Source organism: Anolis sagrei, chromosome 3 (assembly GCF_037176765.1).
Source record: "Anolis sagrei isolate rAnoSag1 chromosome 3, rAnoSag1.mat, whole genome shotgun sequence".
NCBI lineage: Eukaryota > Metazoa > Chordata > Lepidosauria > Squamata > Dactyloidae > Anolis > Anolis sagrei.
This window is the reverse complement of record NC_090023.1, coordinates 255,324,079-255,349,282: the sequence shown is the minus strand read 5'-3', so window position 1 is coordinate 255,349,282 and position 25,204 is coordinate 255,324,079. Positions and strand designations below refer to the sequence as shown.

The 25,204-nt window shown below is 39.8% G+C and overlaps 1 protein-coding gene across 3 annotated transcripts in view; it reads right to left on the bottom strand.

Moving 5' to 3' along the window:
• Positions 1-25,204, bottom strand: part of NAALADL2 (N-acetylated alpha-linked acidic dipeptidase like 2) — a 972,343-nt gene that overhangs the window by 375,980 nt on the left and 571,159 nt on the right. For all 3 annotated transcript variants that reach the window (XM_067466051.1, XM_067466050.1, XM_060767493.2), the window contains 2 exons: positions 22,237-22,507; positions 12,810-12,929 (listed from right to left, as the gene is read on the bottom strand). In XM_067466051.1, the coding sequence (XP_067322152.1) occupies positions 12,810-12,929; positions 22,237-22,507 (391 nt within the window). The remainder of the gene's footprint in view (positions 1-12,809; positions 12,930-22,236; positions 22,508-25,204) is intronic.

Below are 25,204 nucleotides of genomic sequence, written 5' to 3'. Positions count from 1 at the left end.
AAGTCACCACTAAACAGAATTTTCTTTTGAGGAAGCACATGAAGTACTGTATTATATGTAACCACAGTTTTTCTTAGTTTTTGGTAGTGCTCAACCATGATTCATAACACCATGGTTCAGGTGTTCAAATGCAAAACTTAATTATGGTCAATGGCAGTCAACCTTGTTGATGTTTTATGCCATTATAGGGTATCTGCCCCACTTACCATCTATCATCTTGCTTACATTTTCCCTTGGAGAACCACCTCTTACAGCAAGACACAGTGAATGACAATAAAGATCTCTGTAAACTTCCAAATTTATCTGATGCCAAAAGCAGCAGGTCCAGTTCATCACACATTTATGTGATCAACTAAATAGCTGGAAGTAAATTTGACATTAAAATGATAAACATGGTTATTAAAAAAAGAAGAGCAATTCCTCCAGCCTTCAGTTTCCCAGGGCTAATTAATCTCTGATTTGTCATAAAGACTCCTTAAAAATGGAATTTGAGTATCTCATGAATCAGCAGATTTTGAACTTGCTTTAGCTTCTCAGAGCCAGCGCTATATGACAGAAGACAAGGTCAAGTAGTAAAGTGAATTAAATGTTATCTTTTCTCCTTGGAGGCTATGATATAAACTATCTGTTAGAGAAATGACTCAACACACTCCCAATGAGTTTTTTGATTCACTTCCCTTACTGATACCATATATCGCCAAAAACATCACATATAACCGAATGCTGCTATAAAATGCTACACAAACAGCTTCAGAGCAGGGGAAATCCAAGATTGGCTTAGAAATAAAAGTTATGCTCGGCAAATTATTAAAGGTGTGTGAAAGTATGCGAGGCGTGTTTGAGTGTCTTTCAATGACACTTGAAGGTCCTTTAGGATTCTCAAAGGGAAGAGGGTTTTGAAGCTTAATAGCAACCCACATGGGAACGTTATAAGGAAGATGTTACTTCTCAGCGAGAAATGCCTGTAACCTTCACAACATACAAATACGATCCTCTGTCTAAATCCTATTATGAAGTCATTAATTGTTTAATGTACAGTACATGTTCCCAGTTTCTAACTGATCCAATTCAAATATTGATACAAATCCACACATTCTCCAGATTTTTCAGGGGGCGTTTCACTTAATCCTCTACCATCCCGTATTTTCCAGTTACTTTTAAAATGTTTCAGTTTATTTCTTCCTACCACATTCCTGCTTTGTCTTTATTTGCACTACATAAATTAGTAATGGGGAGATTAGAAAGGAGGAGGCACACTCTTGCCTTCCCTCTGGACTCAGGCAAAATCAGGCTGCCATGTTCTGTCCTAACTGGTCAATTACTTAATATTAATAACTTTTCCCATCTTGATCACCCCCTGATGTTGGTTGGCATCTACATGCGTAATCATTTCATCTGTAGAATATTATGACATGCTGAATTGAGTTAAACTGTATCGCCAAAACTGCAACGAAATGTCTTTAAAACACAGAAGTTTAGCTTCTTTCTTCTCCCATGACATTCCACACCTACCAAACTCTAGCAAAACTGTTTTCTAGTGAGAAGGAACAGAATTTTATGCTATTTCATAATAATATATATGGGGCTGATAGTCAGTGACAAAGTTCCATTTCTTCATAAATACTAGGAGTCTGTAGAATAGAAATAAATATTACAGCTTGGTAGAAATAAACAAGCTATTTGGAGACAGCAGAGGAGTTGCACAAGGTGGTAAAGTAAGTTTTGTATCATAAAGGTGTGTAGGTACTATTTTAGTCAATTTTCTTTCACAAGACAGGACAAAGCCAGTCTATGACACTAGGGACTTGATCACACTAGAGCATCTATCCACTTTAAATCCAATTGCTGCCTCCAGCGGAGTTCTGGGGTTTGCAGTTTAGTGAGGCACAAGACTCTCTGGATGAGCCATTTAAAAGCCCCTCCCTAAACTACAATGCCCAGAATTATGCAGGAGGCAGTATCCAGAATTAAAGTGGATAGAAGCTGTAGCGTGATGAGGTCCTAAAACTGGAAGTGATGTCAGGTGACTTCTGGGATGGTGGTTATTATAATGCTTTATTGTATTCCTTCATTTAATTACATGTAATATTACTAATAATATTACAATATAATGGTATAGTGCAATATAGTAATATATACTGATATTGTACTTTGCTAATAATATAATATTGTATGAAAATATATTTTGTAAGCCGCTCTGAGTCCCCTTCGGGGTGAGAAGGGCGGCATATAAGCACCGTAAATAAATAAATAAATAAATAAATATTTCCCCTTCTCCCAGTAATGGAATTGTGGTGCCTAACAACATTTGAAAATAAATTAAAATCAAAATGATACAATTTTTTTTGCTGTGTTTTCCACCCTCTAGGACATACATGGGCAAACTTCGGGCCTCCAGGTGTTTTGGACTTCAACTCCCACAATTCCTAAGAGCCTCAGGCCCTTTCCTTTCCCCCCTCTGCCACTTAAACTGTTAGGAATTGTGGGAGTTGAAGTCCAAAACACCTGAAGGGCCAAAGTTTGGCCATGCCTGCTCTAAGAGGTAATTGCAAAGAAAAAGGCAAGATACTTGTACTTGATTGTTTTCTTTGCATTTCACACCTCAGTCTATGCTGTGATTCAATATAGCTCACAAGAAAAAAAGAAATCCAAGTAAAATACATCTCCATAAACATGCAAAGAATTTGCTTAAAATGTCCACCAATGTATTTTAACTAGTGCCTTCTCTGTTTTATGTGAAATTCTTACAATCAGCCTACTGAAATGAGGTTGTGAGGCCAAGTATACAGATTATTGTGTACCATTTGATCATTTAGATGAGTAGGGGCCTGGCACAAAGAGTGCTAATGCTAAATGTGAACAAACAATTTTATACACACACACACACACACACACAAAGGAAATGCAATACCCTCAAACAGATGGCTCGGGGGGAAAGAAAGATGTGAATACCTCGTCAGAAAGATGTATACTTTTCTTCCAAGCACAGATATCATTCATGACTAACTCAAGCATATTCATCACTAAAACTGCAGATAATATAGATGCTGTAAATGTTTTATCAACATACCAAATCAATAGATCACATTGTTTCAGGTAGTCTAACACTGTGAAATATTGATTACTGGAGGGGGAAACCATGTGGCTAATATTATTCATAATAAATTGGACAGACAACTTAATCTTAAATCTCTATACTGTTTCAGTAAGTATATAACAGAACTCATTGAAGCACAATTCACATTCAATTGGCCTACATTGTCACATTGGCAAACTGATGAAAGATTTAAAAATGATAGATGGAAATACACTTTGGGTTCTCTTTACATGCAAACATCCTGATTCAGTAATGCTTTGAAGCATAGTTTCACATGGTATTCTCATTACTCATTGATTTCAATCAATGGTTATGTCCATATGTATATACTTACTTTAAAATCTAGGGGGTGTTCTGTTTTGTGGGCCATGGTGGTGCAATGGGTTAAACCCTTGTACTGCTGACCTGAAGGTTGGCAATTTGAATCTGTGGGATGGGGATGAGCTCCCACTGTTAGCTCTAGCTCCTGCCAAATTAACAGTTTGAAAACGTGAAAAGGTGAGTAGATAAACAGGTATCGCTTCAGAGGGAAAAGGCAAAAAGATGCTCCAAGCAGTCATGCTGGCCACACGACCAGGAAGTGTCTACAGATAACGCAGCCTCATCAGTTTGGACATAGAGAAAAGTACCTCCCCCAGAGCCAGAGATAAGTCAGAGCCAGAAATGAAAGGAGAAGTCTTTATCTGTGTATTTGTGTTTCACTGTATTTCATTGTAACAAGGCATTGAATGTCTTTGTTTATATGCTGCAACGTGCTCAGTCCCTTTATTACTACTACTACTACTACTACTACTACTATTACTATGTATTTTGATAGATTTTTTAACTATGCATTTTTAGCATTTCTATTTTTTATTCTATGGAGCCACCGGTGGCGCAGTGGGTTAAACTGCCGAGCTGCTGAACTTGCTGATTGAAAGGTTGCAGGTTCGAATCTGGAGAGTGGTCTGAACTCCCGTTAGCCCCAGCTTCTGCCAACCTAGCAGTTTGAAAACATGCAAATGTGAGGAGATCAATAGGTACAGTCATGCCAGTTACATGACCTTGGAGGTGTCTACGGACAATGTTGGCATTTCGGCTTAAAAATGGAAATGAGCACCAACCCCCAGAGTTGGACACAACTGGATTTAATGTTGGGGAAAACATTTGCCTTTATTATATTTTATTCTATATTAATGTTTCTATTATCTTTTTAATTTTAAATTGCATTGCATTGCTTTCAGTGTTAGCTGCTTTCAGACTCTTTTTAGAGAGATAAAGCAGGTGTGCTGTCACGCGCTGGGCCTGTGAAAGAGTCTGTAGACAGGACGTGTTTTCTGTATGCCCAACGGGACGCCGAGGGTGCCTCAGATTAGAGGTCTTTTGGATTTCCCTAAACAAAGTCTTTAGAAACTTGGAAAGTTTAACAAAGTTCTTTATTATTGCTTAGGTCTTCAATAAATCAAACAAATACTTCAAGGCTTTGAATCAACTGCTGGCTTTCTTAATCTTGTCCACAAGAGACAGGCAACTATCTTCATGAACTGTTTCTTTACTATCAGGGAAATCCTTGACCTCTACCTGGGCAATCTGTCTTATGCTCTGCTGGCGTGGGCCCCTACACCCGGTCCAAATTGCGTTATGGCTGCCTCGAGTGGTCCTTACCAAACAGAGTCCTTTTGTAGATTTCCAAGAGGAAAAAGGGTCTTCAATTCCCAGCGAAGGCTGGCTGTAAAGCTGTGGAGCTGTATTTCTTTAGCAAAGAGCTGGCTGTAGAACTGTGGGACTGGATTCCCCCCAGCAAAAGCTGTAAAAGATGAAACTTTCTACAGGTGGAACTGATTCACATCCTGTACGAAAGGCTTCTCTGTGTGAATTGAACTAGACGTCCCCTTTTCCCTTCCTAAACCCAGAAAAAGGGGCGGAACTAAAGAACCTAATGATGATTGATGGGTCATTGGCCCTATAATTGCAAACCAAGGGAAGCCACCTTATTGCAAAATGCATGGAACTTTGAAATACATGCAAACACTCAAAGAAAGAAAAAGAAGTTGGAGCTTCTGGTACAGCCGTACCAGAACAGCAGGGTAGAAATAACAAGACAATGACGGAGAAGGAGCAGAATGGCCCTTTACTTGCTGCCCTTCTGGCAGCAGGCAAAAACCTTTTTATTCAGGTAGGCTTTTAAAGGAGGAGGTTTTTAAGATCAAGTGAGGGGTGCTGTGTTTTTAACTCTGGATATGTCTTTAATCGGTTTTATAGATTTTAACTACTAGTTTTTGATACCATTAATATTCAATTCTATTTTAGTGTTTGCATATTTTAGTTTTTAAATTGTTATTGCATTGGTTTTATTGTTAAGTCACTTGGAGTCTCTGTTGCACAAAGAAAAGACGGGGTATAAATATACTTAGGAAATAGTAGTAGTATTTGCACAGACTCTTGATTTAATAACCCAGGGTAGTGCCAAATACAGCACAGGAACACCCTGGAGTTCTTTTTGAGTACAGAGTTCTCATTGGGACACTACCACAATGGGACTGTCATCACATATCAAACTGTCCCACCACTGTTTTGCCTGTCAAACACTGCTCCCTGGCAGAAGCGATGTCGGTGACATTATGTCTAATGAGGTCACAATAGGTTGCACAGTTATATGATCAGCAGAAGCAATGCCAGTAACAAAACTCTGTCTGGGAGCTTTACTTTTAGCTTGCAAAACAGCAGTGGGTCCCTTTCATATGTAGCGATATTGTAGCTGGCTAGATTCATCCTGATCCACCCGTTCACACCTCAAAAACATTGAGAGCACTTTGCAGCAAATTGCTATTTCCCTTGCACTGAATTAATGCCTATCCACAGTGTTTGCAAGGAGAATGCATTTTATTTGCAATGTGTAGACAGAATCCTACTCTTTTCAAGGAAATTATTAACAGTCCATAACAATGTTTTAATTTTGTAAATAAATTCATAGGTGTTTACCTTCTGTAATGAAAGTCTAGTATGCAGTAGTGATGTATTTGTTTCTAAAAGGCCTTAGCTGGACATTTTACTTCGACACCTTCGCTCTACCCAAAATTCTATTTCATAGGGGATTTTTTGTGAAAAATAAATGTCCTTCTGGCATTTTGGATGCAAATGTGAATTATTACTAGCTCAAGCACCCATTGTCTCCCTCTTTATAGCATGCTGAAAACTAAGCCTTCATACGAACTGTTGGAACAGCTTTACCTTTATAACATTCACCTTGGATAGAGTATTGCACAATGTGGTAATCAAGGCAATATTACTACTGCATCTTATTCAAGACCCGGTTAAAATAGACAGTACACACTGATTGCTGTTTCATTATATCTGGCATTTAACAGGGGATTGCTGTGTGAGAGGAGCACAACCAGCTGCTAAAGAGACATTGAATTCCAACAGTGATTACTGACCTTTCATGTACATAATGAGTTTTGATGTAAATCATTTAGATAAATAGCTGACTTTCTTTAGCTGAAAACAATATTTGAGACTAAGATGGTTTCTATTTAAAACAGGATAATCTTCCCAAACACAGCACCTGATGTGGTGCAAGTCAGAGTTACTTTTTCAAAAAAAATTGGTGTGTTTTTCTCCCCTGATTCATAACTGACTGCAGTCCAGCCAAACTGAAGAATGGGCAAATGCCCATGATTTCAATGGGTTAGTTCACCAGATACTTCCACTGAAAGCCACCGAGCTTGTTTTGTGCTCAGGCAGGGGTTTTTTTTTTTTTTCTGCAAAAAGCTGTGCACATCTTCCAAGTGTGTGAGTTGTCAGGATGAGTACATTTCATCTCACAAGGAGCCTGTTAAATTTTTTGTTGTTGTAATTGTTGGATTTTAAGCCTTTTCTTACCTGCTCTTTTTCTATACCTGGGTTGGGCTTCTTCTAGAGAATACCAACGCTTTTACTTTTCTATTTTGATCCTGTGTTTTGTTTGGAAATTGTTTCCTTTTTTTCCCCCTTGTTCTTTAACTTACTTGGATAATTCCCTTGAGTCCTTGTTTTTGGATACGCATTTTTTTAAAAAAAAAAACAGTAAAGTTTCATATATTTAGAATCAGTAAACTGGTGCTATGATTTGTATAACATTTTGTTTGTGTGGGTTGGGATAAAGGAGCCATTCAGACTGTGTTACTCTGTCAAACTGTGATACAGGTTAAAGGGAGCACGAAGCACCTTCAAAGGGCTTGGAGATATGTGAAATACAGCCTCCAGGTCCCATCTGGCCATTTCTTCCACACTTTGCTTTCGTTTCCAGTTCTGAGACACTCACTGTGTCTCATTGCAGCTGGAAGCTTCGGATTTTGGAGAGAATCCAACAGACCTGGTAAGATCCCAAAAGCTGGAGGTTAGACAGACAATGTGTTATGCTGAGCTTCACCTCAGGGCATGTCTGCATCTCCAACAGGACAAGAAATATTGTCTGAGATTGAGATTTCTCTTTCTGAACTCTGATCACATGACAAAGAGAGACAGCCATCACCAGCTAGTAGAGTTTGCAGATCCACACACACACACACACAACAATTCCCCTTTTCATTTCTGGCTCACTGCCCTGCCTCTCCTTCTTATATCTATTGCATTTGCCACAGAGTTTGTTAAATGATACTACCTGAAAATGACTGGGTACTAATTGATTTTGTCCTCCCCCCTTCCCCTTTGTAAACTGGCCTAAAATCAGATTAGAAGAAAAGTGAGATAACTACAGTATATGCTAAATAACTAAATATTGCATATCCCTCTGAAACTCTTTACCAATAGGGTTTGAAAACATGCCCCATTGATCTTCTCCCATATTGGAATGCTCGAAGCCTTTAATCATGAATATGGAATTCCTAATTGTCAAAGAGAAGGAAGAAGCAGAAAGCCTTCTCAGTGGCTGCTTTCAGACTGTGAACTCCCTTACACAGGAGCCCAGTTGGTTCCCTCCTTCCACCAGTAAACGATGGCCCTTCTGTTTAAGCAGGTCTTTGAGATTTAATATAGTTAGCAGTAGCATATCTGGTGTGCTATGTTTCTACTTTATTTATTTATTTATTTCAAGTGTTTATACCCCACCCTGCTCAACCCCCTAGGGGGGCCTCAGGCTGCCTTACAAAAGGCACAATTCGATGCCCAACAGTTCACAAAATACAATATACAAAATACAGTATAACAACAACAATAACTAGTTAAAACAATCAAATTAATACAATAGCAACAATAAAGTCATTTTGTGGTCAATGTTCGCCAATTCATAAATCCATAATCCATCCAGCATTATCATAGTCCTTTCCTATTCTGGTCGTCATTGTCTTTTATCCATCTGCCAGCTTACCCAAAGGCCTGGTCCCATATCCAGGTTTTTAACTTCCTTGTCAAAGAGAGGAGGGATGTTGATGACCTAATTTCCCCAGGGAGTTAATTCCACAGGCGAGGGGCCACCACCAAGAAGGCCCTGTTCCTTGTCCCCACCAGTCTCACTTGTGATAAAGGTGGGGCCGAGAGCAGGGCCTCCCCAGAGGATCTTAAACTTCAAGGTGGGACATAGAAGGAGATCTGTTCGGACAGATACGCTGGGCCGGAGCCATATAGGGTTTTGTAGGTCAAAACCAGCACTTTGAATTGTGCTCGGAACTGAATTGGCAGCCAGTGGAGCTGACATAACAGGGGGGGGGGGGGTGGTATGATCCCTGTATGATGCTCTAGTGAGTAATCTAGCCGCTGCCCATTGTACTAATTGAAGTTTCTGAACAGTCTTCAAAGGCAACCCCACATAGAGCGTGTTGCAGTAATCTATTCGGGATGTAACAAGAGCGTGGACCACTGTGGCCAGATCAGACTTCCCAAGGTACAGGCGCCCAGCCTGGGGTTCCAGGCTCAGCGATGAGTCCAGGATCACTCCCAAGCTGCGAACTTGCGTCTTCAGGGGGAGTGTAACCCCGTCTAACACAGGCTGTAACCCTATGCCCTGTTCGGTCTTACGACTAACCAGTAGGACATCTGTCTTGTCTGGATTCAGTTTCAATTTGTTAGCTCTCATCCAGTCCGACACAGCAGCCAAGCACCGGTTCAAGGTTTGGACAGCCTCCTTGGTAACAGGTGAGATACCTTCTATGATCAGTGATGTAACTGTTTTTTAACCACTATTTTTAAGGATTGTTGTTTAATTCTCTTTTTAAAAACGTTTGTAAAATAAGACTTAATAGACTTTTATTTCAAATTATTGTAAATTGCCTTGGGTCCCATGCCGGGTGAAAGAGAGAGGATAAATGCAGTCTGTCAATCAATCAATTGATCAGAATTGAATAAAGAAAGAATCCATGATGATAATAGGATGATGAAGATGAAGTACTACATTGAAATGCCCTTTCTCCATTTACATCAGCTGAATTATAGCTGTTCCTCGGTATTGTATTTATCTGCTAGACCAATGTTAAAGATGAAAAATCTCTTGGGGGATTGGGGAGAGGAAGACTGATTTCTAGGATGGCTAATATGCAGGAAATAAAATTCAAACACTCAATGTATTGAGCCTATATGAAGAAGTCTTTTGAGTTTCATTTTTCTCATAACATTTTAAACATTATTTGAAGCTCCCAAGTGAAGACATTTGTAAAAATGTGTACATTCATATTAAAAACAAGCTAAAAGAATGTTCTTACTGATCTGCACAAAAGGTTCATCCTCTCACAAATCTCGTTCTCTTCCAGTGATCCCAGGACAGTTTCCATGGATGCTCTCACTTAGGGCAAATATTGGCTCCCTCTATCATTGAATGACCCTCTTTTAGAAAACATTCATCTCTATAAAAGGATTTCTTATCACCCTGGCTCTTCCTGGAGTCTCAGAGATCAGCACCTTTTCCAAAACCTAATTGGCCCTTTGTGCTTCATCAGTTTCATTTTTTTCTCCACCTTCACATTCCACCTTGTCTTGTATCCTTGCTAAGGATGATGAAGGAATTTGATCTTTGCTAATTTTGACACAAACTGACTTGCTCTGCAGCTTCTAGACTAATCTGTAGACTGAAATGTAGTTATGAACTAGATGTTCCAAGACGTTCTGAGAAACTTTACCATTAAAAAAGAGGATATTTTAAATTATACATTTGAAAGATATATTTTAGAATGTATACTTTGAGAGAAAATACATACCATATATAATTCTTTTAATATATATTTTATAAATTAATGTGGGGATGAGATGGTACTGTTTATGCACATAAAAAATGAAATGGGCTGGAAGTAGATTCAACCAGATCTAATATGTGGTTTTGTATATCTGCATTTTCAGTTCTTGCATATATCATTGGATCAAGTTGTGTGTGTGTTTTTTTCCCCACCTATGGATAGATTTATCATCAGCTTGAACCAAATAAATATGGGGGTACATTTTCAATTTTTTATAGGTTTCTAATATTCTGGTTCGCTGAGTGTTGACTGACTTTTTTCTTTTTTAGCTTCCATTTCTGGAAGTTTGACATCTTATAACATCATATTTCGCTTTAAAGTTTAAAACAATGCTTTCAATTGTTTCTGTAAATAAATCACTGTGCTGCTTCAAAGCTGATTTTGGTAGTCACTATTTTGCTGATTTCCACTGTGTAAAACTCCTATCTCAGATGAACAACTATGATCAATGTTGACATGCTGGTGTCTCAGAATAACTTTGCTATGTAACAGTCCATTCCTATAAATATTTGTAGCTCAGACTTGTTCTTTAAGTTATGGAAACAGTGGAAAATTCTGTCTTTATTGTATCAGGTTCAAAGTTTTCTTTTGTTACAGTATAATGTTTTATTTTTAATATGGAAAATCTGAAGTTTCGATGAATTAATTAATATTTCTGAATTACCCTGCAATACAGTGTGAACTCAAGATGATTTCTTAGTAATTTTGTTGCTTTGCTGCTTACTGATAACATCTGCAGAAGACAAATATATTCTTTTTGAATGGTATCTGCCAGACTTTTCATAACAGTTGTGTGATTGCATTGCTAAATCTTTTATGTATTCTTCTTCTGTGGATATCTTCCCCCCCTGCCTTATGCGCAATATGATTCTGTACCTTTTGAGACTAAAAACTTCAGTCATTACAAAGCATGAATTGCAAGTGATAGCTGTCAATCTTCTTTTAATGCAGTATTGTTCTGTTTAAGCTATTTCTGTGTAACGTGTGTCTAAATTCCATAGAATTTTTGGATTTCTATTAAATTGCTCATGTATAAATTGACCTCAAGTATAAGTTAAGTGCAGGTTTTGGGAGCAAAATTATGGGTTTGATAAGTTGAGGATCCTCCCATGGAGAGGGGAAAGTGCCAAGGCGAGCTCAGAGACCAGCTGTCCCTGGTCAAGGCTACTACCATTTTCTCACCCAGGTATTCAAAAGGTATTTCACGACTCTACTGAGGGAAGGGGATGAATCCTTTTTTTATTAAAAGGTACAGCACAATACCAAAACACACACACAATTACACACACCATCCCCTCCTTTGAGTAGAGTGGCAAAACACAAGAGCTTAGTCCATTCTGGAAGAACCTAAATTAAGCACTGACTCCTCCTACTCTCATTGCTCCTTTGATGGGGAGCACAATTTCCCACCCAGACATACAAAGAGACAAAAGCAGCATAGCAGTGGAGAGAGCAGAAGGGTTGATACTTCTCTCAGGTTTTTTCAGGGGACAGATTCAGTCCTCACCTCTCACCACTCTATGCAGAGAAGGAAAGACTTCCTTGTTTACTAAAAGATAAGGTACAGCACTTACATTGACAGGGAGAAGTCAGCCCAAGATTTTGGTGTCAATTTTTTGACTAAAATTACTAGACATATACATGAGTATATACAGTCATTATTTTATTTCCATTTTAAATTAGTCATGGTGTAGTAGACTCAGTACTAGTTGACTTTTTGTTTTGGCTGCTCAGGTGAAGAGGGCTTTTCATGTGCTGTATTGTTTCTACAGTATGACCTTTTTATGCATAGATTTGTTATCCACAGTGCCACTTACCCATACTCCCGTCTCCCAAAAGACATACACAATCACATACACATGTCAGAAATGCTTTAGCCCTTTCTAGCGTCTCCAATGTGATTCTGTGATATGCCTCCAGACCTAAGCATAGTCATAATATAGATTTTGTTATTCTCTGGGGTTTCAACTATATCAAGCATGAGCAAACTTCGGCCTTCCAAGTTGTTTTGGATTTCAACTCCCAGAATTCTGAGCCAGCTTATCGGCTGTTAGGAATAGTGGGAGTTGAAGTCCAAAATACCTGGAGGGCCAAAGTTTGCCCATGCCTGAACTGTATACAGGAGGTCTTGGAACACATTTCCTATGAATAAGGGAATCTTGCTGTAGTTGTCATTTTTTAAAGGATTATCCTTTCAACAACCTTGAATTTTATTGGTTGTTTAACTGCGTTTGCTCTACCCCCAATGTCTACCTTGCCACTCTTTTGAAATACATTGTATACTTCTCTTGCTTCCTGCAGAGTTATCCAATAACAGTGCTTCATAATTTTTAAGGGAATGGTTGGAAAAGAAAATAGTTGGAAAAGAAAATCTGGACCACAAGGATTGCAGTGTAAAATGGCAGAAAATAAATATAGCATTAGAAGATCAAGTCACATAACTAGATGTCATTTTAATGTCTGCAGTTACAAAACCCAAGAAAGAAAAGCAATGATAGACTAGGATAAATAATATTAATTCCGCAACTAACCTTGTACAGCAAAGGTAGATGTCCTAACTTCAAAAGTGCAATTTTTCCAGAGATATTTGTCATATGTTGAATCCTGAGCAAATCTTCCACTGTCCCATACTGTACATCCAACACCTCATCCTATAAAAAAAACAGATTTTTTTAAAAAAATCATTCTTTTAAATAGCTTATTCTATTTAAATGTAACGATAATGATTATACAGATGGCACCCACTGACAGCCAATTCTCACATTATGTGGCGACATACACCTGCTTCTAAATCCAACTGCATGACAGTGGTATGAGTTTGTATGTGTTTGCAAACATGAATATTTCATTTGCATGAACTACATTTATGAGTATCCAGTTTATGCGTTCTTGCAAAGAGATAGAGTGTGCAGGAATTCATTTTTGATTACATATTATTCCAATTATAATAACTGGATTTTGCAAACTCAAATCATGGACTTAAATTTTCAAGAACAGAGGTGGAAAAAGGTTACTTAAAATGAAGACTGAAGCTCCCTGAATCCCCTAGCAAGCATGACAACAACCATACTAGTTGTGCAATTCCAGCCACTACTCCAGAAATAACTTTTTCAAGCTTCATTTTTCAAACTCTATTGAAGAAGAGTTAAAAGCATTTTTAATCACCGGAAATGCACAGACTTGAGATTATATATTTCAAACTGTGGCATAAGTGTACTACAGGCAGATCTATGTCATGTCTCTCCCCTCAGCCCCCCAGACTCACCACTGTATGTCTCCAAACCATTCAGTGGAGGACTGTACCAAAAAATGTACCAAACTCAAGATTTGGAGATCTATTTATACTCTTTTCCATCGAGAACATGACTGAAAGGCACTTCCTTCTACTTATGCATCCAACCAAGTGCTCGGATGTTATGACTTTTACAGTATAATCCCCAGGCCTGTCATGGCTTCAAGAGTTATGGCTGTTAGATTAGGCCTAAGTAATGGTGCCTCTGGTGTACCCAGATGTTCATGTTAATCTTTCCTTTTTTAATATGTGAGGTCAAATAGAGTTTATAAGGTAAGATAGAGGCTATGAGATTAGATGTGTGTAATGGCCTCAGCAGCCATTGGATGAAAGTTTATGGAGTAAGCTTCATGGAAACTATTTTCTATGCCTGGTGGGTCAGATCATGGCTTGGTTTAGTCCTGGTCCTTTAGCATTCTTTGCAAAATCTCATTAACAAATTCCAGCAAGCCAACTTGGAAGTCTGTGGCTGGGCTAGAGCCTGGAATACCCTTTTTCAAATGTCATTACAACAAGTGACAGGTATACATAGGACATGGATCATGGGAGATGTAGTTTGATGGAGCATCAGCCTTATTTGACAGAGAAGACAAAAGACATTGTAAAACTACAATTTCATGATTCTATAGCATTGCACTTTGGCATTTAAAATCCAGTCAAACTACACCGATTCTACAATGTAGATGAACCCTAAGTCAGAAATGAGGTGGCTCAGGCCAAGAAATGTGGTTTAGTTACATAACTAAGATGGTAACAAAACTAAGTAGCATATATAGAATTCTGGCCAATACCGATGAGAATAACAATGACAAGGGACGAAAAGGAAGAAGGGGGGATGCAAGAGCCTCACAGCACCTTAAAACTAACCAATATTTATTAGGCTTGTGCAATTTGGTCAGAAGGCATATCATTTCGGGGTCCATTTTAAGCTAAGCCCTCATTCTGTTTACCGGGAACTTAGATGAATTGGGGGAGTGTTGCCATTTTCATTTGGCAAAGATTTGGTCCATTGGCTACAATGAGAAAATTTAAAGGCTCAATCCTCAGTCATTTTAAGGCCTATCTACATGAAACCTACCTTGGTTTTGGACCCCATTTACAACTACAGGTCTGCCAAGCTTCAGAACAATTCACCAATCTACTGATTTTTAAAAATTGTTTTAAGTTTTTTACCATAACATTTTTAAAAACAAGACAAACGGCAAGAGAGGGTTCTGGGAATTGTAGTAGCCATTTGTGTCCATTCTCAGACAATTAGCACATGAACACAACGAGGCCTTTTATTCACTGAGAAATACAGAGAGAGAAAAATTCAACTCCCATCAAGCTCCAAGGGAAACTAAGAGAATTTTCAATGCTTGCCCCATGCAAGTGCTGCTGGGAAAGCGAGTACTCAGCAGGACCCTCTCTGGAGGAGGAGCCTAGGGAACTTTTCCAAATAAATTGTCAGCACTGCTGGGGAGGAAGAAAAGATGTTGTAGGGCAGTGGTTCTCAACCTGTGGGTCCCCAGATGTTTTGGCCCATAATCCCAGAATTCCCAGCCAGTTTACCAGGATTTCTGGGAGCTGAAAGCCAAAACATCTGGGTATGCGCAGGTTGAGAACCACTGCTGTAGGGAATCCCATCTTCTTCAGGAGCCCTGTGGCAGACCTCTCCATTCTGCTTACAGAGGACTACACGAAGCAGAACCCCAAATATTACAAATCACTTTTGGTCAAACTGATCCAGGCCCAAGACTAATATTTATGGTACAAGATCTTCCCCCAGAAAGAGTCCATTTTATTAATCATAGATTTAAACATTGGAGTGGTTAAACAGACTGTCTTTTTGTTGTTGTTGCTTTGCATTGTGCTTCTATTTGACCCGTGTTTGCATTATTTCCTGCCATATATTTCCCAACTCAGAGTAGATACTAGTTCAAGAAAGCTTATAGCAAAATAAATGTGATTACCTTCTTTGTATTCACACAATATCTCCCTAAGCTCTCTAGCAAGTGTTTGAAAACAGTGTTTCTTGTACATGACTGTAGGATCCCCAGGCTGGATGAGGTCTATTCAAAGTGTTGCAGTACAAAGCCTACAAAATGTATACATATTGTGAAAGTGTTAATCCTGTCAATAATGTGTTCAGGGCATGTAGCACACACTGTGTTAATGCACTTTAGCAGAGCATGTACCTTTTATGCAACAAAGCCAACCACTTTGGATGGAACGGATTTCTGTGATGCTCTAGTTTCACTTCTAGTGATGTTAAAATTATATAATCCTGAGCGCTATACATTCTGAATATTAAAGCAGAATCACTGGCAGCAATGTACAGATAAAATGCTTTCCTTTTGTCAGGAAGAGGATAATGCTATTTAAAAAAAACAAAAGAGGAACGTTGCCTTTTATCAGTTGCTAAGGAAAAAAACACTTGTGCATTTGCTTTAGATAGGCAATGTTAAATCCTCTTATACCTAAAACTATGGAACTACTAAACATTTTGATTCATCCACTCAAACTGGGTACTTATGCTTAAACCCACAATCTGTAGAACTAAAAAAAATCTTAAGTATCTCAAGTAAAATCCAGCTTTATGTAATAGAATAAATGATATTCATGAAATCATAACAAATAAAGGCTTTGAACAGTAAATGAATTAATTAGGATTTCCATTAGCTTTGAGGGGATGTGGCTGGATCGCTTCATATACGATCAGTTATTTCCTAGCATTAATGGTATGCCCTTTCAGCTCCTTTAGCCTTAATACAATTTCTACCAAATTTGCTGTTATTGTGTCCATCCTGGCTCAATCAGACCACTCAAAGTACCACTCCAAGAAATGAAAATCTCATTCCAGGCACTGACTGCTTCCCAATCTCCTTTCTCCAAGCAGCAACTCAAGTAAGTCAAGTGCCAATTTCTTATAAAGAGAAGAACCCTACAGACAAAAGAAATAATCCAAGATAAACATATAAAGGAATACATCTCAGTGGACTCAGATTTACTTCTAAAGATGGCATTACAAGTGCCTTTTATATAAAGATAGCATATGGCAACAAGTCAGTCACTTTCAGAACATGATTTTGAAGGAAGGTGAAACCCTATATTTTAGAATTTTAAGAAATAACTGTAAGAGCATAGAGGATAGAAGCAGATAAATATCTGACTAAACCTGTTTTAGAACCTAGTTGCTGCTGCTGCTGCCCAACATTCAACGCTATCTTCATTTTGAAGGATGAATTCAGTCTTTGCTATTTGGTTGTCTTGTTCGAGCATTGGGCTATGACTCTGAAGACCAGGCTTTGATTCCTCCCTTGGCCATGGAAACTCACTGTGTTACCTTGGGCAAGTCACATACGCTCAGTCCTTGAAAATCCTGTGATAGGTTAACCTTATGGTCACCATAAGTCAGAAATGATATGAGGGCACACAGCGACAACAACAATAGGGCCACAATGGTTGGCCAGGTGGAACCACTGCTGTCTGTGATGCAGAAATGTAGCTGGGGGACACCATTCTGCTCTTACTTTTGTATAATAGCTGGTAGTCATGGAAGCAGGGCTTGTCAATGGGGTGGACATTTTTGCTGCTGATCATTTCTGACTGATGTCCACATCAGCAATCTAGGGCTGGTACAGTCGTTTCACTTTGGTAAAGTACTTCTCCACTACTGCTTGCTGAGATGGAACAGAGAAACATAAAAAGGCCCCTCATCTGAAGTTGCCTAGTGATCTGTTACTGATATGTGGCATGCCATTTTGGGGAGATGGCTAGTGGTGGATCGACTGTAGGCACTGCCAGATTCTAACTTCTACCACATGAATCTTTGTCAGCAATGGACTAATGTGTTGTGTGGAATTGCTATAAGGACAAAAAACGATTGATCTCTTGACTCTGTCCTTCTGCTCCTTGGAGAAATTCCAGGATAGAAATGAAGTAAAATAAAGAAATAATGATGCCTTCGGCAAATCCCTTTGAGTACCAAGAGCAATAAAAGATTAAAAGAAAGCAGCCAGGCTCAGATGAGAAATTTGTAATCACCGTGCAGCCAACTTTGGCATAATGTCCATTTTGGATTGGAAGAAGTAGCCATTGGTTTGTCAACATTAAAATGAGCTGCAGGCAATTTAGTCTGTTTTTGTGACTATCTGAAATGAAACACATGTTACTTTTTAGTATCTGAACATCAGGTAAACCACCTTTTCAAGATACTGAGGGGTTTAATAAAAGGCAAGTACCTCTTCAAAGTGATAGTGTGGTATAGTAATTTGAACATAGGGCTCTGTCTCTGGAGACAAGGATTTTAATCACTGCTTAGAATCACAGAATCATAGAGCTGGAAGAGACCTTGTGGGCTATCCAGTCCAACCCCCTGCCAAGAAGCAGGAATATTTCATTCAAATCACCCCTGACAGATGGCCATTCAGCTTCTGTTTAAAAGCCTCCAAAGAAGGAGCCCCCACCACACTCCAGGTCACAGAGTTCCACTACTGAACAGCTCTCACAGTCAGGAAGTTCTTCCTAATTTTCAGGTGGAATTCCTGTAGTTTGAAGCGATTGTTCCACATCTTCCTCTCCTGGGTAGCAGAAAACAAGCTTGCTCCTTCCTCCCTATGACTTCCCCTCATATAATTTATATATGGTGGTTACCATGTTTTCTCTCAGCTTTCTCTTCTGCAGGCTAAACATGCCCAGCTCTTTAAGCTGCTCCTCACAGAGCTTGTTCTCCAGACCCTTGATCCTTTTACTCACCCTTCTCTGGACACATTCCAGCTTGTCAACATTTCCTTTCAATTGCAGTGCCCAGAATTGGGCACAGTATTTCAGGCATGGTCTGACCAAGGCAGAATAGAGGGGTAGCATGACTTCCTTGGATCTAGACTCTATGCTCCTATTAATAAATCCAAATTCCCATTTTTAGTTGCCATGTGACATTTTTGGCTCATGTTTAACTTGTTGTCCACAATGACTACAAGACCTTTTTCACACATTTCATTTTTTCTGCCTAAATGCCTAAATTGGCCACAGAATTCAACTGGATGGTCATGGATATGTCTCACTTTCTCAATCTCAGAGAAAGGCAATGCTAACCCTCCTTCTCAACTAGTCTGGCCAAGAAAACCCATGGTAGTTTTAATTTAGAATCACCATAAGTCAGAAATTAATTGAATGCTCACAACTTTCCCCCTTTACAACAAAAGTGAGCTCTAGGAGTCTGAGAGCAACACATAACTCAACCACCATGCCCCTCCCTCCCCTAACATTTCCATCATTTAAAAAAAATCCAAGGGCCCAGTACACCCTCTACAAGAGAAATAGGCAACTGCATGAGGGCCAAGGACAATTTCCCAGACTCCCCATGGACCATGTGCTCACCCCCCAAATGTCTTCAACTGTACCTGTTTGCATATGACTAAAAGAGGAAAAAATAAAGAGAAAAACTGCTTCTCGCTGTTTCTTCTAAACCAGTGCTTCTCAACCTGTGTGTCTCCAGGTGTTTTGGCCTCCAACTCCCAGAAATCCCAGCCAGTTTACCAGCTGTTAGGATTTCTGGGAGTTGAAGCCCCAAACAGCTGGGGAACCACAAGTTGAGAACCACTGTTCTAAATGATGGAAAACCAAAAGTGTCTCAATTAATAACTCAAATCAATTTGTAAAATACTTCAGCTAATGCAAATCTCTTTTTCAATTGTTAGATGAGAGGTAGAACTGAAAGATATGCAGCAGAAAATTCAAAAGGATAAGAAAGTATTCTAATGACCTTATCACACTTAATCCTCTAACATTTCAGGGGCTAGAATATGACCACAGGGCTATTTGAATCACCCCATGAGCTGTGCGCCTACCTTCCTTCTTCCTGTGTGAGGAAAATGCAAGGGTTGAGGAATCGCTCCAGGTTGCAGGGCACTGTGTCACTTCCCCTCATCAGTTGGGGGAAGCACAAAAATAGCAGCAAAAATTGAAAATAGCAATAAACTTATCTATATCACAGGAGCTGCCCATGATGTAGAAATTTGCGGTGGCTGATAGCATCTGATGAGCATCCCCAAAATATACCGAAAGGGATGTGACCAGCTATGCATCATGTGAAGGGACAGGTTGGTGGCCATAAATTTGGTAAAAAGAAGTGGAGACTAGTGTTATATTGCCCAAAAAAACCACCATCTGATGAGGTCACAAGGAAAATTATTTTCATAACAAGGAATGAAATGTATCGAGGGACTAGAACAATGGAAAAAAATTGTGGCTTTGACTTTCTATGCCCAAACACCATATACCAAATATTAAAGAAATGCTGTCAGAGATATGATAAATCCTCTGCATAGTTATTGCAACCATGCTCTACAAAATCATGTACTGACCCTACCTGTCGTTATAATGGGGTAAACTTTGTCATTTTTCCAGCATGCAATGAATTACAGAAAGGTAGCAAAATTGGGCCATCCATCAGTTGTACTAAGTGTGTTTTCAAAAGAAGCTTTCATACACCAGAAATGCTGCTCCCACTGTTACTCGAAAGCACAAATTGGAGATCCAGATACAAAAATGGCCACAAGATGAATGGACATGACAGCTTCTCAAAGAGGCAGAAAGCTGCTGCTTGACAAATGTTATCAGAACCAAAAAGACTCCTTGAGCTTGTCTGGCAGCTAGACTTTGGAAAGCCATTAATAGCTCTTTTTGCTGGTAGTTCAAGTAAAAAGGGGAGGGGGAGACAGCAGCAACAGGGATAAATCCAAGACACATAACCAGCTATATTTATAATATCACTTCAGATGTTATCCATTACAAATGTGGTGTACTTTGTAACGGGTAATTATCACACATTTTGATAACGTTGTACATTGTTTGGAACCACAACTGCCAGGGTCTCACAAGGGGCATTCCAACACTTCTCATTGTGAACTAAAACTCCACGGAATTCTCATTCCCAGAAGGTGCTGTTCTGAAAGGGAATTTCTAGGAGTTACAGTCACCAAAAACAACTTTACGAAGCACCAGAATTCAAAATGACCTTAACAGATTAGAGAGTTGGGCCAAAACTAACATAATGTACAGTATTTTATGAGTTATGAGATGCATTGTGTTGTCTATTGTTGTGTCAATATTGTATATTATGCTTTTATGGTTTTAAATTGTATATCGATTGATTCTTATCCTTGTTGTAAACCGCGTTGAGTCGCCTGTTGGGCTGAGAAACTGCGGTATACAAGTAAAGTAAATAAAATAAATATTTTAGCTGGGGATCTCAAAGGCTCCATGGCCACATAAGTTCCAAATTTCCATGGAGGGCCATTGTAAACACCCAACCCCTGATAGTTGTCTATCTCAACTTAAAGTGGTCACATTAGGCACTTAAACCACCTGAGCTCTGCGAGTGCAGCTTTTTTCCAAATGAAGCGGAGAGTGTTTGAGGATAGGGACATCCGTAGGGATACCAAGGTGCTTGTTTATAAAGCTATTGTCCTCCCAACCCTGCTATAAGCCTGCAAGACGGGGACCATCTACAGATGTCACATGCAACTCCTGGAATGATTCCATCAGTGCTGCCTCCGGAAAATCCTGCAAATCTCTTGGAAAGACAAGCCGACAAATGTCAGTGTGCTGGAAGACCACCAGCACTGAAGCGATGGCCCTCCACCATCAACTCCACTGGAACGCCCACGTTGTCCAGATGCCCAACAACTGTCTCCCAAAACAGTTGCTCTACTCCAAACTCAAGAATGCAAAATGGAATGTTGGTGGGCAGGAAAAGAAATTTAAAGATGGGCTCAAAGCCAACCTTAAGAACTCTGGCATAGATACTGAAAACTGGAAAGCCCTGGCCCTTGAGTGCTCCAGCTGGAGGTCGGCTGTGACCAGAAGTGCTATAGAATTTGAAGAGGCACGGATGGAGGGTGAAAGAGACAAACGTGCCATGAGGAAGGTGTGTCAAGCCAACCCCGACTGAGACCACCTTCCACCTGGAAACCAATGCCCGCACTGCGGGAGAAGATGCAGATCAAAAATAGGGCTCTAGCATCACCTACAGACTCACCAGTAAACTGATCTTGGAAGGCTATGCTACACAGACGATGAGGGATCGCCTAAGTAAGTAAATGGTGATGTTTATATTTGGCATCTAACATTGATCTATAGGTATTAAATGCTAAGGGCTAAACTTCTAAGTTGCAAACTGGCAAATTTTCTTCCAAAAAAGAAAGTGGAAAAAGCCAATTGACTACAGATAGCCAGCAAAGCCAATAGTAATAGTTGATGGTTTTTGCAGTTCAAGAAAACCTAGAGGTGTTGATATTGTCCAACGCTGCTCTGTTCTCATTCTCTCTAAAATAATCTTTAAAATGTTAACAACAGTCCATAGAAAATCTTCGTAAGATGATGATAGAATTGAAAATTGCACTTACTGCATCTGCACGTATCCAATAATGAAGTAGAGAATAACCATAAGATATAAAGTAACTGTAGCATCCAGTTAAAAAGATATAAAGCATAATATAGATGAAGCTTGCCAAGAATTGAGCGATACAGTAGGCTGTATTGTAAATGTTTACCCAGACCTCTTCAGATTGTTTTGAACTCAGCCTGTGATACATCCTTTCATTGGTTTAAATACAGAAAAAAAGTTCTTTCCTTTTCTTTCGATTTTCTACCAAAATGACAAAGACAAATGGTCACATTACCGTCAGAGTTCCTTTGGCAGAGTAAGCAGCGTAGGAATACAGAAGGTCTTGACTGTGGAGCTTTGGGGTCTCTTTGTTACACGGCTGTCCAGTAGGATAAAAGCATTCACCAGTACTATTCAGAGTCACTGAATTTGGAGAAGAGCTTGGTAGGTCAAGCAGGACAGAGTAATTTACAAGCTGGACATCTTCAAGGCCAAAGGATGTCCACTGAACCAGAATCTTCATTGCAACATCTCGGTCTTCTTTTCCATGCAACTGTATCAAATCTCTAGCAAGAAACAAAGAAAAAATTGGATTAACAGATTTTTTTTCTCTCTCTCTCATTGTGAGAGGTACTCTCAGTGTTATTCATGTGCCATTGGATCCAGAGGGTTCCTTGAATTTAATTCTTTATGTAGAGAGAAAGAGGTTGAAAAACTCCATATGTTTTGAACTTCAGGAGAATTGTCGTTAGTTCATATCACAATCACCCCTTCAACAATTTTTACAATGTTAGAAGGCTTTATGCAGTACGCATAGAATCACAGAATAAATATATAAAAATGAAAGGACTGTGAAGCACATAGGCCTGGGAAATTGAACAAGTGTGATAAAACCACAGAAAAAAAGGTTGTATTTTTTTTTAATAAATAACCTTTTTTTACTCTCAAATCCTAAAACAGTTCCAGATTTTTGAAAGGTACAGATAAAAACAATTATTATCATAGGAGCAAATCAGAATTAGACAAATTGTGGTGCTAACATAAAAACATTTTAAAAGTACATAGTACACATTCATAAATACAGGAAAAGGGGAACAGCTCACCATAGCTGCTCCCAAATGAAGACACAGGACACGTTCTGGTATCACTGGAAACTTTTACTACAGGATGCATTGACATACAAGAAGCCAAGAGTGCCAGGCAGCAGCCTGCACTCCCTTTTATACCCTCCCCCACATTCAAAGGAACAATTCCTGCCAAAAGTGAAACCCCACAAAATCCACCCGCCAAACCCCTCAGCCATTTTCTCTCAGGGTCAGACATTGCAGGTGCCTTATCGGTGTCAGTGGCCCTGATTTCTGGCACCAGAATCCAGGCCTGAAAGCTGGCTCCTGATAGATCATTCTCGTGTCCCTGTTGTCACTACTCCCAGTTGGCCAGAGAGCTCTGCATGAGCTCTTGGTCACTGCTGGTGCTCCATATGACATCAGTGTATGTGCTCTTGTAACCAAAAAGAAGGTGAGGACATCAGCTACCTCCTTCCTAGTTATGCAGGTGCTTTTGCCGACATCAGCAAAAGTCACCTGTGATAGCCAGAAGGTCACACAGAGCTTTGTAGCTATCTGAAAGTGTCAACGACAACATGGTCAGTGAGGTGACAGTTTCATGTTGCCAACATGGTCTCATCCTGTTGGACCATGTGGACTCCAAACCTCTATTATTCCCTACTATAGCAGTTTCAGAAGAGTGAGTGTGGTTGCCTAAATAGCCAATTTGGAGAATTTCTGTGCCATGAATTTGCTGGTCAATAAAGGTATTATAGGCAATGGAGCCATTAAAAGTTGGTCGACAAATGCACCCCTCCGGCACTGATGGCCCTTGAATTTCCATGAGAAAAAAGCAGGTTTTTGTGCAAATTATGTATAACACATTGTTTCCTGGGATAAAATAAATTTTCTGTGAAAAATCCTTTGCAGCACTCAAGATGTTCAGATATTTATTTATCGTGTCATCAGCAACCATTGTGTTACAATTCTGACAGAGCAAAACAAACACAGAGATTAAAAAGAAAAAAAGAGAAAAAAGAAAGAAAGAAAGAAAGAAAGAAAGAAAGAAAGAAAGAAAGAAAGAAAGAAAGAAAACCACACATATTTTGCAAATTTGGTATTTGGTTAAATGTCCTTTGACCAGTATCTGGCCACTTGGAGTGCCTCTGGGGTTGCCGCAAGAAGGTCCTCCATCGTGCATGTGGCAGGGCTTAGGGTGCACTGCAGCAGGTGGTCAGTGGTTTGCTCTTCTCCACACTCACATGCTGAGGATTCCACCCTGTAGCCCCATTTCTTAAGATTGGCTCTGCATCTCGTGGTGCCAGAGCGCAGTCTGTTCAGCGCCTTCCAAGTCGCCCAGTCTTCTGAGTGCCCAGGGGGGAGTCTCTCATCTGGTATCACCCATGAATTGAGGTGCTGGGTTTGGGCCTGCCACTTTTGGACTCTCGCTTGCTGGGGTGTTCCAGCGAGTGTCTCTGTAGATCTAAGAAAACTATGTCTTGATTTAAGTCGTTGACGTGCTGGCTGATACCCAAACAGGGGATGAGCTGGAGATGTCTCTGCCTTGGTCCTTTCACTATTGGCTGCTACTTCCCGGCGGATGTCAGGTGGTGCAATACCGGCTAAGCAGTGTAATTTCTCCAGTGGTGTGGGTCGCAGGCACCCTGTGATAATGCGGCATGTCTCATTAAGAGCCACATCCACTGTTTTAGTGTGGTGAGATGTGTTCCACACTGGGCATGCATACTCAGTAGCAGAGTAGCATAGCGCAAGGGCAGATGTCTTCACTGTGTCTGGTTGTGATCCCCAGGTTGTGCCAGTCAGCTTTCGTATGATGTTGTTTCTAGCGCCCACTTTTTGTTTGATGTTCAGGCAGTGCTTCTTGTAGGTCAGAGCACGGTCCAAAGTGACTCCCAGGTATTTGGGTGCGCTGCAATGCTCCAGTGGGATTCCTTCCCAGGTGATCCTCAGAGCTCGGGATGCTTGTCTGTTCTTAAGATGAAAGGCGCATGTCTGTGTTTTAGATGGATTAGGGATCAGTTGGTTTTCCCTGTAATAGGCAGTAAGAGCACCTAGAGCTTCGGAGAGCTTCTGTTCTACCATCTCAAAGCTCCCTGCTTGAGCAGTAATGGCACGATCATCAGCATAGATGAAACTCTCTGTCCCTTCTGGCAGTGGCTGGTCATTTGTGTAGATGTTGAACATGGATGGAGCAAG